We start from the raw sequence: 17056 nt of genomic DNA, 5'->3' as shown, positions 1-17056 counted from the left end.
CTTTGATTGTTGTGATAGGTATTCTTGTTTACATTTGGGGGGAATTACTAGATCTACAACAGTTTTTGTATACTCGGTGTCATCTTTGCTTTTCTCATCTGTTCAGCTTTAGTTTCTGAAGCAGGGTTTGGGTCTGACCTCTCATACTTTTGGATGGGGTCTTTGGCCCTTTTTGGTCTCACACTTTTACCTGAGCACAGTTCTCTTACCATATTTTAAGGGGGTTCTGTAGTCCCCTCACTATCATGATGTGAGTTGAGTTGCCTAGATCTTCCAATTTCTGTACCTTATAACTTTTGTGACCTACAGGATCTTCAACTGAGTAGCTACCAGTTAGTATGGGCACAGTGTCTCTGTAATTTTTATCCATTATTCCTGCTGCCTTTGAGACCAAGGAAAAACAAGTCTATTCTTCTTTCACATGGCATCCCTTCAAATATTTTAAGATACTTTTCACCCCCTGAACCTTTTTTTCTTCTCTAAGCTAAATATACCCAGGTCCTCCACTCTGTCTTTATAGGTCATGGACTCAAGACCCATCCTCACTCAGACATTATCCTCCAGACATTCTTAATTTACCTGAAATTTTTAGACTGTGGTGCCTAAAATTGAGTATAGTACTCCAGATGAGCTCTGAGGAAGGGAGGGCACAGTGAGGCTGTCATTTCCTAGTTCCTGTCAATTGTGTACTTGTACTCTCAACATGGCCTGAGATCACATTAAGAGTTTTTGACTGCCACATCAAAATGTTGGCTCATTTGGAGCTAGCAGACCACTTAAACCCCTAGATCTTTTTCATAATTGCTGTCCACTCATTTCATTTCAATTTTATATTCATGAAATGGATTTTTTTGTGCCTTATTTATACCTATTGAATTTAATCATTAGATTCATCCCAATCTGACCTATCAAAGATCATTATTGTAACATCAGTGTGTTAATTATCCATTTCAGCTTTTTAAATTTTTCAAATTAAATGAACATGCCATTTATCCCTTTACCCAAATAATTGCTAAAAATGTTAAACAATATGAGACTATTTAAACATAGGTGTTTCTGCCTCTAGTAGAAAGCTTCTAATCCATTGACATTGAATCATTAATAACTACTCTTGAGCCCTGCCATCTACCCATCTAATTGTTTCTGAATCCATCTAATTGTTTTATCACCTAATCCGTAGCATTAAATCTTACATAAGAGTGGTCTAAGATACTCTGCAGATGCTTGTTATGAATTAATTATTAATAATCTTGTCAATAAATCCAGTTCGTTTGATAAGACTTTTTAAAGTTTTATTTTTTCTCAGTTCTATACAAAATTTTATTTTAAGTTCAAAATTCCCTTCCTTGAAAAGGCAAGCAATTTGATATAGGTTATACATGTGCAGTCATGCAAAACATTTCCATACTAGCCATGTTGCAAAAGAAAGCAGACCCCAAAAAACCTCAAGAATAGTAAAGTTTAAAACGTATGCTTAAGTTTGCATTCAGATTCTATAAGTTCTTTCGCTGGAACTTTCACTAGATAACATTTTTCATCATAAATTCTTTAGAATAGTTTGGGATCATTGTATTGCTGAGAATAGCTAAGTTCACAGTCAATCATTGTACCATATTTCTATTACTGTGTACAGTATTACTTTGGTTCTGCTAATTTCATTTTGTATCAATTAATATAAGTCTTTCCAGGCTTTTCTAAAAGCTTCCTGTTTTTCATTTCTTATAGCACTATAGTATTCCATCACAATCATATACCACAGCCATTCCCCAAATAATAGGCATTTCCTCTGTCCAATTCCTTGCAACTGTAAAAAGAGTTACTATCTTTATTTTTGGGATACAGACCTAGTAGTAATGATAGATCAAAGGATTAGATCTATTCATAACACCACCAACAATTTATTAGTGTCCCTATTTTTACAGATCCCTGCCAACATTTAGCATCTTCCTTTTCTATCATATTAGCCAATCTGATAGGTATGAGGTAGTAGTACCTCAGAGTTGTTTTAATTTGCATTTCTTAAATTAATAATAGATGTGATTTGTTCTTAATTAAACCAGTCTAGCCTTTTTGGAATCACCATTTCACTTTTCAGATGTTCACCAACCAACTTTTTAATAATTAGTTGTAGTTTTTTTCAGGAATTGAGTGACTGCCCTCCTTTTTAAAAATGTCTGGATAACATTTGCCTTTCTGTGGTCTAAGAGTACCAGTCCTAACGTCATGATCTTTTATCTATCTAATTCATTTTTGTGAGTAGATTCACATAATTTCACAAAGAAAATATGCATAATACTAATCTTAATATTAGTAAAAATTAAAATTTAACAAAGTTTTTTTTTCCCCCCCTTGTTAAGGGTTTACTGGATCTGAAGAGTAGGTTTGATCGCTTTCTTCAAGAATCATTCAATAATGACCGGCTCTTTAAACAGACAATTGCGGGTGACTTTGAGTATTTTCTGAACCTCAACTCCAGGTCCCCAGAATACCTCTCATTATTTATTGATGATAAGCTAAAAAAGGGAGTCAAAGGAGTAAGTATGAATATATTTGAGGCTATATAAAAAGTAAACTAGAGTGATATGTTAAAACAGTGAAAAGAGTTATTTTTTGTGATTTGTGCCTAAATCTATAAAATGTTTCATAGATTACATTAGCATACATAATTTTATGGATACATTGTAGAACATCAGTACTTTTATTTTGCAACTGACATAATATAGATATCAAGGCCAAAGACTACAAAGCTATGGTACATTTTTCTCAGTGAATGAGGTTGCAACTACCACAACTCTCATATATTATTTTCCAAGCAACTTTATCATTGTTGCTTAAACTTTATTAGAACCACTCAATGAAACAGGTTATGCTTCTCAGTTCAGCTAGACAGGTGAACTAGACACATGGTTGATATAGTTATATACTATGTGGCTGTATCATGTGTTGAGGTAAGGGACAGTCATTTAGTATTTATTTAGCATCTACTGTGTGCAGGCATTGTACTAAACTCTGGAGATACAAAGAAAGGTTAAAAAATAAAAACCAGACTCTTCAAGGAGCTCATAGCCCAATGGAGGAGAAAACACCTGTACAAACAGTACAGCTACAGGGTAGATTGAGGGCAATCTCAGAGTGAAGGCTAGCAGAGACTTCTTGCAAAAGGTGAGACTCAAGCTGAGACTTTAAGGAAGCAGAGATAAAGGGTGTTCAGCCTTGGGAAATGTTCTGAATCAAGAGTGTCTGGTGCAAATAATAGCAAAGGAGGTCAGTGTCACTGGATCAGAGCAGGTGAAAGGGAATAAGATTGGATGAGAGTGATGTTAAAGGCTTTGAAAACAAAACAGAGGTAATAGGGAGCCACTGGATTTTGTGGAATAGGAGGGTAACTGGCAGACTTGTGTTTTAGAAAGATCAATTTGATGATAACCACTTGGAAAGTGGACTGGAGTCAGAGATAGGAAAGTCAGCCAGCAATCTATAGCCAGGCACGAGGTGATGGTAATTGAATCAATCCATGGGTACTGATGAGATCACCAAGTGAAATAGTACAGAGGGAGGAGAGAAAAAGGCCCAGAACAGATCATCACAGGCATGACACAGATCACTGGAGGAAAAAACAGTGATCATAGAGGTAAGAGAACCAGGAGAGCAAATGGTGAGAACTGAGAGAGAAGCCACTATCAAGGAGAAAAGAGTGATCATCAATGTCATAGACTTCAGAGAGGTCCAGAAGGATGAGAAAGCAAGAAGAGTTCATTCAAATAGACAATTAAAAGATCATTAGTAACTTTGGAGAGAGCAGTTTTAGTTAAATGAGGTTGGAAGCCAGATTTCAGAGAGTTAAGAGGCAAGAAAGCAGAGGCATCAATTGGATCCTTCCTCAGAGAATTTACTATAAAAGAGAGAAGAGCTTTAAGACAATAGTTCCTAGAATTGGGTCAGCTAAGGTATAAATTTTAAGAATGGGGAAGAGTTGGACGTGTTTGTAGGCAGTAGGGGAGTAGCCAGGGACAAGGAACAAATGAAGGTGATAATCAGGGCAATCTGCTGGAGAAGATGGGATGGAACGGAATCACTTGAGCATATAGCGATATCTATATTTCACTTTGGCTAGGAAATGGGCTAGCTCTGTATATGAAATAAACATGAAAGAGGAGATAGTGGCTTAAAACATATGAGTGAGATGAGGAGAAGATAGGGAACTCTCAGCATGTGGCCTCTTTTTTCTGTGAAATATGAGGCTAGGTTCTCAGTTGACTTAGGGGAGAAGGAGAAGGAGCCTGGGAAAGTTTGAGAGGGATGAAGAGGTTTATATTGTTACAGGACCTGTGATTTCATTGTTACCAGAAATTGCCAGGTGAAGAAACTAAGTTGTTTAGCACTTTGTAACATGTACTCAGGATGTGTAGCCAGTATGATTTCAGAGGTGAGCCTTAGACCTAAGTTTTCCTGACTATGATGCCAACTCTGTCCACTTCCAGGTTGTCTCTCTGCTGCTGGATCCTTTTAGGAGCCCCAGCTGTTGTTGCCTAAGCTAGAAAAATAAGAATAGAAATATTTATCAGAATATGATTATGTTATATAATAAGCATTAGTTTGACATGGTTGAGCTATGTCAAGAGAATAGTTTTAACTTTTTATATTTCTACTTTGTGTCATCATGAATTATATTGCTACAGGTTTTCAAAACATGAAGTTATTAACTCATTGGATTTTCCCATATCTCATGGGAAAAGATGAAGTTAGAAGAAGAAAAATCCTACTGGAAAGATATCTTTAGTAGTGTTTAAAAAATATTCCATGATTCTTAAGGTTGTCTGGATATGGACTTCCTGGTGTAGAAGGAGGGAGAGATAAAGGAGATAGGAATTGGTTAGTGATAAAGTACACGGAAAATGCAAAGGAACAAACTTGCTAAGAACAACTATAATTGCTTGATATATGTGAAGGAAATAGAAGAAATCTATGTTTGTTATACATTTAAATATATGTGGTAGTTTTGTTCTTTTCATAGAAATCAAATTTCTGGATTCTTTCCATTTTGCAGCTTACAGAACAAGAAGTAGAAACAATATTGGATAAAGCAATGGTTCTATTTAGGTTTATGCAAGAGAAAGATGTATTTGAACGTTACTATAAACAACATTTGGCACGAAGACTTCTTACAAATAAAAGTGTTTCTGATGACTCAGAAAAAAATATGATATCTAAATTAAAGGTAAGATAGAATGTAACACCCATTAACATTTAATGCAATTGTTCAACTTGGGTAACATGGGATTAAGTGCGTGTTGATGTGTTTGTGATTGAAAACATTTTGTTTTAAGTGAGCTTTTTATTTATAAGGGGTTTTTTTTTCCTCCCTGAAGTTAATGTAAATTGTTCCTCCTAAGAAGCCTAGGGTGTTTTGAACTTAATTTAGTGCTGCTCTACATTCTCCTCCTCTTCCCACTCCCCTTCCCAAACTCACTTAATTTAGTAGTAATCATTCATTTTTCAAAAGCTTTATTTTGGTATTGTCACTGTTTTTCCTTAAAAATAAATCAACCTTACTCTTCAAAGATATTTTATTTAATTTCCATTAAAAGATTGATATTTTAATGAATAAAGATTCAGTTTTTGTATATGTGTACTTTATTTCTAAAGACTGAATGTGGATGTCAGTTTACATCTAAACTGGAAGGAATGTTCAGGGATATGAGCATCTCAAACACAACTATGGATGAATTCAGGCAGCATCTACAGGCTACAGGGGTAAGACTACTTTTAATATCTCTTACATATATTTTTACATAATCTTTTTCATAGTAAACGTTTTACTTAATAAGCCAGATGATCATGCCCTTCCCTCTGAAAGCAAGTTAATTTTATTCTACTTCATTAACAGCTATAGATATATTTATTTGCTTCCTATGTGTTGAGTATTAAATATTGAGTTTTTTAAAGGAATTTCATATATCACAAAATTCTTCAAAACTGATTATTCCTTCAAGATTAAAAAAAGCTTTTGTTTATAGCCCAATTTCTTGCTCATTTCCCCACCCCAAAAGTTATTCATATCAAAACAGTATTAAAATTGTTGCTAAAAATAAAACAGACATGTTCTAGGGAAAATGTTACTAGAAAAAAGAATGAAACCTGGCTTTTTCTCATTTAGTCCTAAGCATCATCTCTCAACTATGTAATCTCGGACAGATTAGTTTTTGGTCACCCAGTTTTTTGGTCTATAAAATCAGAATAAAGATGAAACAAATCTATTTATACTTAAATTTAGAGTGTTAAAAAATATTGAGAATGCTGATTCAAAGTGTTAGATAAAAAATAAAAAGTATTAGTATAAATTCCCCACACTAGAAATGGTATTATAATAATGGTATTAACTTATTAATGATTACTTATAGAATAGAAAACCATTTAAGCTTTTACTGTGGGTACAAAGCCATTCAAGTTTGTAGCTAAAACTGAAAAATCATGCAGTTTTCTTGGCTACCATCTATAATATTTTATTAAAAATTTGTGAATATTGATTGTAGGTGATCCTTTTTTTCTCCTAGATGGCTACTACCACTTGGGCTTAGTTCTTTTCCTTGAAAAATGCTTATACATGATTAAGTTACATCATTCTCAATTTTCAATTTAACCTCACGTTCTTTGGTGTTTATGCTTATGAGTGAATATCATTTAAATTGTCCACGTGGGTCATAAAACTTCGCTTTATATTGCATGTTGTATTCCATTTGGTTTTAAGTCAAAAAGACATCTCAAGCTAACATGGAACTTAATTCCTAATAATTTTTTGATGCTAAAACAAAAAATACTAATAATGCATTTCATTTGAGTGAACAAAAGAATCTATAGGTTTTTAAGAGAAAACAGAATGAAGAGGGAAGTAGCACTTCTGGACCTCAACTTCTATGATAACTCTATAATCATGAAAACACTTTGGTACTGATTCAAAAATAGAAAAGTGAACAGTGAACAAATTAGGCAAAGAAATATCAAGAAACAGAATCCAATCTTTGACAAACTTGGGAAAGCACTGCATCTTTGATTAAAAAACAAATATTAGGAAACTAGAATACAGTTCTGTAGCAATTAGGCATACCAGCTTCTTAAGCCATATTTCTTAGAAACTAAAAATGGATTTGGGACCTAAATATAATAGATCATATTGTAAACAAAGGATATTATGATAAATGTCCAGATATGGCATCTTCAAAATGTCTCAGAACTTCATCAAAAGTCTCAGAACTGGGGGCAGCTGGGTAGCTCAGTGGATTGAGAGCCAGGCCTAGAAACAAGAGGTCCTAGGTTCAAATCCAGCCTCAGACACTTCCCAGCTATGTGACCCTGGGCAAGTCACTTGACCCCCATTGCCTACCCTGACCAATCTTCCACCTATAAGTCAATACACAGAAGTTAAGGGTTTAAAATTAAAAAAAAAAAGTCTCAGAACTTCAACAAAAATCTCAGAACTAGTCAACTCTGGGAATTACACAGTAGCATATTGATGCTTTTAACTTTAGGGCTTATACTGTACCCAGGTATTAAAGAAAAAAGAAAACTTTTCAAAGATACCAGTCTAGGGTAGTAACCCAGAATTTCAACTATACCAATCATGAGAAACCATAGAAGGTGATTCATTTAATATGTCTTTTCCACTCTCATTTTGGGGAGAGGGAGCTGATCAGACCAGATTGCTTCACATTGCAGATTCACTATCAAATTGGCAAATACTCAGATTCTATTTTTTTGTTTTTCATATATTCATTCATCCATGGATTTGTTCAACAGTTATCCATTGAATATGAAACAATTTTCATAGAGTGCAAACTCTTAGTATTTCAGCAGTGAGACTTCTTTAGCCCTTTATACGATACTTGTTAGTGATTTATTGGGGGTAGAGGGTGAAGGAGGAATAGAAGTGATTTGGGGGGAACGATAAGTAGGATTAGACAATGTGGTAATACTCCAAACACTTTTTCTTTCACTGTTTTTGGAATTTATTAATAATGCATTTAATAGCTTATTATATTACTATGATAGGCATAGACATTTTCTTTTGTTTACCCAGTTCCTAATGTAAATTCTACCTTTTCATATATTTTTTTAGAGCTCTAAGGGAATATGTGGAAAATGGGTTGTAATGTTGTTTTTGAGTAGTTATTCCCTAAAAATACATGTAGAATAATTATATCATGTAATAAGGTTTTTTTTAATGTCTTTGAGTTACATGTATTTGGTGCTCTGTTGGATGAAAACATTTCACTCTACTCTTTCTTAGACAGAATTTGATTTAAAGAAAGGCTAGCCATTACATACTGTGATTTAATCTTTGCTTTCCTTTTCTGTGCCCTTTTCTTCTTGGGGTTGATGAATTCAGCATACATTCCTGAAAGTTGTCACAGTATTAATAGCATATCTGCTAACAATTTGCCAAGTAGGACACTTTTGAGCACTGTATAACATTACATGGAAAACCCACCTGCAGATCCATTTGGAAATCTAATTGTTATAACATTATTTTATCAGTGGGATTTTTTTCCCTAATTTTTAATTCTTTGTCTTTTATTATGCCAAGAAACTTACATTTTAGGCCTCCTGCACTATCTTAGGCGTTTTTATAATCCTTGTGCTATGGGAAATTTCAACAGGAAAAATAAGTAGAATGTTTGTAGACATGAAGAAAAAGGATTTCACATTTTCTCAAAGATTTTAAACAATTTCTTTATGTGGTTTTTAAAAAATTTATCTTTAGTAATCATAAAGCAAGTATTCAGGGAAGACTTACTACCTCTGGATGAGATCTTTTCAGGACTGCTTTCCTTCTTGTTGTTTAAGTGCCACCCAGCTCTCACCTCTGGTTCTAAGAAGCTGTAGCAGCACTGTAGCCACACTCTGGCAAAACTGTTTGTAGATGGGCTAAAGCAGGTGGAAGGTCACTAACAAGACTCAGTCCCAGTGATGAGTTGTAGGGAGTTGGTATCTACCCAAACATGGGAAGACCTCCCTAGTGGAATGGGTGGACGAGAACTATTTGTTCCAACATCCATGACGGTGGCAGAAGCAGGCACTGCAGAACACTTAAAAACTGGTTAGGCATCAAAAGACACTAAGATCATCCACTGCATCCTGAGCCATCACTAGTCTTGCCACTGACTTAAATGACTTTGGAAGAGAGATGACTTTGATGACTGTTCAAATCAAAGGACATCAGTGTCTCTTTCAACAACCATCAACAAGTATTTTGTACTTCACCACTGAAATCAAAAGGCTCTAATGTCACTTGTGTTACATATTGCTTATGGTACCTTTTGTTTATTGTATGGACAGGTTTTGAGGCTTCATCATTGTCCCACCTCTCAGCTGCTTCTCCTCCTGTATATGCCACGTATCTTGAGTGTAGGGGAAGGCACAGAGTGTAAACATCTGCTTTGTTAATCTAACATAACTTGATTCACATTCCTACAGTTCCTTTCTGAAAATTGAGAGGTTGGTCAGTAGTATCAGATGCTATAGAGGGACCAAAGAAAATGAAGACTGAATAAAGGAGCATTTGGGTTTGATAATATGGAAGCCAGATTCTGAGGGGTTGGAGGGTGTGGGTATAGGACTTTTTTCTCCCAAAGAAGTTAAATTATGAACTGGAGTAGAGAGGTGGAATAAAAACGCATCAAGGGTAATAAGCTTTTTAGGATTGAAGAATACTGAACATGGTTTTAGGCTAAAATGAGCAAACCAGTATAGTTGGGGATAAAGCATCTGGGTGTCTGGAATAAGGTTCTGGAGGAAGTAATGGAGTCAAGGCCACAGCTTAAATTAACTTTGAGTGAAAAGAGGGAAAGATGCTTGAGAACTTGAGATATAAAAGGAAGGTGGAAGAATGAATGGGTATTGATGCCAAGAATCCTTCCTCAATTAAAAGTGATCTTTCCTCAAAAAAAATTTTATAGCACTTTAGATTCTTCATTTCCCCCAATCACATTATAAATTATTTAAAATTGCATTTTTAAATTTGTGATTTGGAGCATTTTTTTTTGAGACCCTTACCTTCTGTCTTGTGTGTGTATTGGCTCCAAGTGGTAAGGGCTAGACAATGGGGGGTAAGTGACTTGCCCAGGGTCACACAGCTGGGAAGTGTCTGAGGCCACATTTGAACCCAGGACCTCCCATCTCTAGGCCTGGCTCTCAATCCATTGAGCTACCCAGCTGCCCCCTTGGACCATTTTTATATGCTTTTTGATAGCTTACATTTCTTCCTTAGAGAATGGCCCTTGTTCTTAAATGGTTGTCTCAATTGGTCATATAACTTGGATATCAGAAATTTCATTAGAGAAGTTCACTGCAAATGTTTTTGTCAGGTAACATACCCCCCCACACACACACACACCTATCCCCAATTCAAATTGTGTTAATTTTGCTTTTGAAAAAGCTTTTCTAGCTATGTGACCCTGGATAAGTCACTTAATCCACATTGCATACATAGTGTTGTTTCTAAGGTAGATAGTATGGGACTTTTTTTTCCTTAAGTTTTTTAACTATATAATTGAAATTGTCCACTTTACCTTTAATATTTATTTCTGCCCCTTTAAAAAATTCTCCACAGGGATAGCTAGATAGCTCAGTAAATAGAGAGTCAGGCCTGGAGGTGGGAGCTCCCAAGTTCGGCCTCAGACAATTCTATCTGGGTGACCCTGGGCAAGTCCTTTAACCCCCATTACCTAGTCCTTGCCACTCTTCTGCCTTGGAATCAATATATAACATTGATTCTAAGATGGAAGGTAAAGGTTATTTTTTTTTTAATTCTCTGCTATCCTAAGTTGTGAAAGGTATGCCCTTTTCCTTTAATTTGTTTAAGATGAAACATTGTATACAATTAAATGTATATGTAATCCTTTTGGAGTTTGTGGTATGTGTTATGAGGAGTTCTCCTAAATCTAATTTCTTTAAGACTGTTTTCCTGTCCCAAAGATTTTCCAGGCTACAACATTAGGAGTAAAATGAATAAGATGCAATTTAATATGAATAAATCTAACATCTTATAAATATATAATCTTAATAAGATTTTTTTTTAAGTTTCAGCTATAAGATGGAGTTCATCTAAAAAAGATTAAGGGTTTTCATTAAATTAAAAGCTAAATTGTGAATATAACAGGACAGTCTGACCTAGGAATATGCCGGACCCATTTTTCCATGGTTTGAATATACCTTTTGCTCATTTCCATCTCCCTAAATTCTTCTAATACTTCATTTCTTTTGAGTTGCCACCTTATCTATAAAACAGCCCCCAATCCTCCTACTTGTTTATCCTTAATTTTCCTTGTAAGATATCTGCTCTTATATTGCATTCCTTTAATAGAATTCAAACTCCTTTGAGCTCAGGAATTGTCATGTTTTTATCATTGTCTACTCAACACATTGCTGTGAAGATAGGTATTTGCATTGTCAAATTATGATATAAGTTTGAATAATAAAGCTAAAAATACTTTTTTTTTCAAACTTTATTATGTAGTTTGTACAAGGCATGAAGAAATGGAAAACTTGACTGAGTGGGGTTGAAATATTTAATTGACAGTAAAAGAAGTTTTGTCCTATTTGTATATTTGTATTTCAGAAGTAGGAGGTGCCATGATGTTTCTAAATCTTCCTAAAGAAGATTTCACTAAGAACATCTTTAAAGAGGTCACTGTGATACCTTGACAGTTTTGTTTAAAGTCTACCGTAAAGCTTCATGGTCTTCTAACCTAATTACTTTTATAGGCCACACAGTATTTGCAGTACCACAACAGACTGCTTATTTTACTTCTCACCATTGACTCTCAGTCTTGATTTTTTCAATCAAATTCTACTTCTGCTCTTACCAACATTATTTTTTCAAATACTAATATATTTTTGAAAGGTCAGCCAGAATAGGGGAAGGTCACAAAACTCAACAGTAAACATTTTTATGTTCCTGCTATGTATAGTGCTCTGTTTTAGGCAGAGAAAATTATACTTGTATATGAAGATTGGATGTTAAAGTAAGCAAACTTTGAAGTTAGAACTTTACTTTGTCATGTACTTGTTACCAATTTAAAGCTGGCTTAGTAATCAGTACTTGGTCACTGTATTTAATTGGAAGATATGATTTATTCTAATTAAAATTTGAGGAATTTTTCTCCTCCATTGTGCATAGGTATCATTAGGTGGTGTTGACCTCACAGTCCGAGTCCTCACAACAGGATACTGGCCCACTCAGTCAGCCACACCAAAGTGCAACATCCCGCCAGCACCAAGACATGCTTTTGAAATATTTAGAAGGTAAATACTAAACAAGGCTTAGTATTTTCCGGTATAAATACTGTCTAACATTAAAGTAAATTTGAGAATTAGGAAAACACAGATCATATGCAACTTTTTTTTTTCAATATATAGTGAAGATCATTAAGTTTTATCTAAAATGAAAGAACTCAGTAACTTAAGATTGGAGAACCAGTAGTAATATGAGATAGTTTGGAATGGCATATTTGTAGTGGGGAGGGGACTTTCTCAAGTTAGCAACAATGAAAGATCTTGAAGAGTTTATCAACTCCTAAGTTCTTGATGGAACTTAAAACAATGATGTTCAGAAAGCCTGCGCATTCATTCTATGCTAGTTTTCTTTTTTAAAGTAATTTTATTAGTATCTTTTATTTGATGCTTTTTAAAAATGTCTTCTGCAGGAATACATGGAGACAAAGGCATGGACTCAGTAGAATTTTATCTGCTACTAAATTATAACAAAGCTATTTTATAATAAAATTTTTAATTATTATCTTAGAATATGCCCTGAGCAATAGTATCATTTAAGTAGAGCAGGGACTAGTACCTCTGTAGAGATGGCCTAACTTCTTCCATATGTACTTTGATTTGGAGTAAGTCAATTAATAATTTGGCCATTGATTTCCTCAGCTTACAAAATAAAGGGATTAAATTGAATGAACTTCGTGGTTTTTTCTTCCTCTAAAGCACTCTACCTTATACCTTCTCTTTTATCCCCCTCCCTTTTTGTCTCTTCATGGCTTTATGTTTGCCTGGGGTTGTTTTCCTTTCCATATTTTAAAATATGTAAATTATATGGATTTTTTGTTGCATTACAGGTTTTATTTAGCCAAACACAGTGGTCGGCAACTGACACTCCAGCACCATATGGGTTCTGCAGATCTTAATGCCACATTTTATGGACCAGTTAAAAAGGTAAATGAGCATTTATATATAATTATATTAAGTAATCTAAAATTTAAAAATGCAATCTATGATGTGAATTATTTGGTTAGCTTTCATTTGGTTATATAAACATACTTATGTGTAAATCATGCAAATTCATTTCTTTTCTGGAAAGTGGTAGTAAGGGGACTACTGGGTAGGAACTCAGATTTTGATTGCTCTTTTCCCTCAATTAGCTGTTTTCATTTTAAAAACACATTATTAACCAATGCTACAAAAACTAGAAGGGAAGCAACAAATTGGGGGAAAATCTTTATAACAAAAAACTCTGACAAAGGTCTAATTACTCAAATATACAAGGAGCTAAATCAAGTGTACAAAAAAATCAAGCCATTCCCCCAATCTTGATTGTTTTTTTCCTAATTAGTCTAATGTAAGAGAGGTAATATGGTATAATGGGCAGAGAGGCAATCTTAGAGCCAGGAAGACCTTTAAGTCTGAAATGCACTGAAAATAGTGACCTCAGCACCACTAAAGGTATAAAGGAAAGGACTGACTTGCATGGGTGAGTTTCCTAGGAGTTCCCTGTGCCAGTCAAATCATAGGTCCAATCCCTCTCCCTGTAAAACAAGTTTATATTTACCAAAATAGTGCATAGCTGAAAATAAAACAACTCTTATCCTTAAGGGCAATGACTTTTAAAAATCCGTTTAAATTATATGAATTTTGAAGATTTGTTGAAATAAACAATTCTCATGAAGTTAAATTGTAGAATGTTTGCTATTTATATATAAAATAGCCATGGATTACAGAGAATCTATAAAGTATCCCCTTTCAATATGTGGAAAATGGAATTGAATTACTAATAGATTACTTTTTAAAATTATTTAATAACCAAAAATAAATCACGAAAACATACAAAATAAGGAGTAAAACCTTACATAATCCATAAGCATTTCACAAATGTTTTGCAATATTAATGCTCCATCTTTCCTGTTTTTAATAAGCATACAGTTGTAGTTGTGCTGAATTTTTTACTTTGTATCACCTCATTTTCACTCTGTCTTCCCATAATTCACTGTATACTTCATATTTATTATTTTTCTGGAACCATCGTATTCCATTACAAAAAATAACTAAGCCTATTCTAATTGGTTATTATCAACTTTTGTCATTACAAATGGAGTATCTATCAATTGTTTTGGTATAGATAGGTGTTATAATTGGAGGGAGGGTTCAATCCTTACAATAGAATTTCTGTGTTGAAAAGTATGGTCAATTTTGAGACTTACTACATATTGCATGCCAACATTTTCATATTAGTTTTCATTTCTTCTAACACTTAAGTTCCTATTCCACCATATCCCATGTAATACTAATATGATTGTTTTTGCCATATTTGCAAAAATAGCAATGTTTGTAACTTATAGTTGTCTTGATTTGTTGTTTGGAATAGATTTTTAAGATTTTACTTTTAACTGACCCATAAACTTATTTTTACCAAAAATTGTGAATTAATATTTAAGTAGTAATGTTCATAGCTTTCCTTAAAATATCCCTTATTATGTTTTTATTGATTCTTCTCTTCCTCCCTGCCCCCCATAACATAAGAATGAATTTAGTGCTTTTTTCTAAAAGCTCTTATAATGAAAGATTATTGGGGAGGGGGATATATTTCTGAATATGGCTTTTTTTTATCTTTATTGTCATGCAAAACATACTTCCATATTGATCATTGTTGTAAGAGCAAAACTCCTACAAATAAAACCCCAAAATAAAATCAAAGATAAACCAATGTGAAAGAGGACTCCAACAGTCCTTTCTCTGGAGGTGGTTAACATTCCCCATCCTAAGTCTTACAAGATTGTCTCAGATCATTGCATGGCTGAGAGTAGCGAGTTTCCACAGATAATCATTGTCCAATATTGCTGTTATTATGTATGATGTTTTCCCATTTCTGCTTATTTCAATCTGCATCAGTTCCCATATCTTTGTAGACTTTTCTGAAATCATCTTATCATTTCTTAAAGCACAGTAGTATTATTCCATTACCAACATGTACCACAATTTGTTCAGCCATTCCCCAGTTGGTGGACATCCCCTCAATTTCCAATTCTTTGCCACCACAAAAAGAGCAACTATAAATATTTTTATGCGAAAGTAGGTCCTTTCCCCTTTTTTATTATCTGAAATATGTATATGAATCTTTAAACTTTATACTGTTATGCAGTAATTCTTAAACCACAGACTTTTTCCATTACCTAAGACTTTTCCATTTCATTGTTTTAAAGTAATTTGTGTTAATCATATATGCATTATATTATTTCCTAATAAGGAAACTTTTGTTTGTCAAAGGTGTAAAGTGACAATAGTTGTAAAGTGGTTGGCTCTCTTTATGAGATTAAAAGATATGGTAATGCAGAAGTAATAGCAGTTTAAAATTACAAACAAGAATTTTAAAATTAAAATCATTGTTATATTTTTATTTTAAAAAAATAGGAAGATGGATCAGAAGTTGGTGTTGGAGGTGCCCAAGTAACTGGCTCTAATACACGGAAGCATATATTGCAAGTCTCTACTTTCCAGATGACAATATTAATGCTCTTTAATAATAGAGAAAAATATACATTTGAGGTATGATTTATAATTATCTGATGTTTAACTTATTAAATGACAGTTTCTGGGTCTTATGTAATGCTACTTAATCTCATTCCTGCTTTATGGAGATGTGCATAAAACCATGTGCTTAAGAATGTTTGAAACATTTTCCTAGTATTTTTTTTTTTTTTAGTGGAATTGGCTTTACTACAAATCTTTTTTTCCAACTTACTAGCTCTAGAGCAGTGATTCCCAAAGTGGGCGCTACCACCCCCTGGTGGGTGCTGCAGTGATCCAGGGGAGCGGTGATGGCCACAGAGGTGCATTTATCTTTCCTATTAATTGCTATTAAAATTTTTAAAAAATTAATTTCCAGGGGGCTAAATAATGTTTTTTCTGGAAAGGAGGTGGTAGGCCAAAACAGTTTGGGAACCACTGCTCTAGAGCATCTTATCAGAATGAATATTTAGTGAGACATGTCTTTCAAAGTACTGAAACAACTAACCTTTCTTCTCATTAGAGATTCCTTTAAGCCATTAGATGTCATATCCCTGGTTATTTACCTTCCTACCTTACCAAAACAAAGGATTTGGCTACTTAATAAGAATCTATGGACTATTAAATTGCACCTTGTTATTTCCATTTGATTTCTTTTCAAAATAGCATTAATTTCTTTAAATTGGGAATTAGTATTCTACTTGGGAAAGTTGCTAACCCACCTTCTCAATTATATATATATATATATTTTTTTTTTGCCAATAAGTAGTCAGTTTGATTCAGTATCTTTCTCTTTTTCTTTTTCTCTCTCTACATATCTGCAAGTGTATGTACATACACATACACAGTATTTTACATACTTACTATTTCCTGTTGATCTTTTGGGAAATCTTTGAATAAAATTTTTCTTTCCTTCACAATCTCTTAAGTTGTTTAGATTTGCTATTACTTAATAATATAATTTTAAATTTTCTTTTATTCCTTTTGAAAAACTATTGCCGATAACAATCTTTATGTAATATTTAATTTCTAAAGCCTGTCAAACAGTTCATTCTTAGGACCTTTATAGAGGACAACGGTATAGTTTACATATTGTATTCTATGGGCATTTGGTAAATAAAACGTCCATTTTTTAGGAGTTTGGGGATTTTTTGGGTTTGTTTTCAGTTGGATTATTTAGATCCACCCACTATTAACCATTTCTAGACAGTTTAGGGTTCTCCATTAAAATATTTCCTGAAATCACGGGGGGCACCTGGGTGGCTCAGTGGATTGA

At 33.9% G+C, this 17056-nt stretch overlaps 1 protein-coding gene across 2 annotated transcripts in view; it reads left to right on the top strand.

Moving 5' to 3' along the window:
• Positions 1 to 17056, top strand: part of CUL3 (cullin 3) — a 97605-nt gene that overhangs the window by 70757 nt on the left and 9792 nt on the right. For both annotated transcript variants that reach the window (XM_044670790.1, XM_044670789.1), the window contains 6 exons: positions 2358 to 2534; positions 5048 to 5218; positions 5647 to 5754; positions 12176 to 12300; positions 13119 to 13215; positions 15685 to 15819. In XM_044670790.1, coding sequence (XP_044526725.1) covers positions 2358 to 2534; positions 5048 to 5218; positions 5647 to 5754; positions 12176 to 12300; positions 13119 to 13215; positions 15685 to 15819 — 813 coding nt within the window. The remainder of the gene's footprint in view (positions 1 to 2357; positions 2535 to 5047; positions 5219 to 5646; positions 5755 to 12175; positions 12301 to 13118; positions 13216 to 15684; positions 15820 to 17056) is intronic.

This window comes from Gracilinanus agilis, chromosome 3 (assembly GCF_016433145.1).
Source record: "Gracilinanus agilis isolate LMUSP501 chromosome 3, AgileGrace, whole genome shotgun sequence".
Lineage (NCBI taxonomy): Eukaryota > Metazoa > Chordata > Mammalia > Didelphimorphia > Didelphidae > Gracilinanus > Gracilinanus agilis.
Note: the sequence above shows the minus strand (reverse complement) of the source record. Positions and strands in the feature narration are given on the sequence as shown.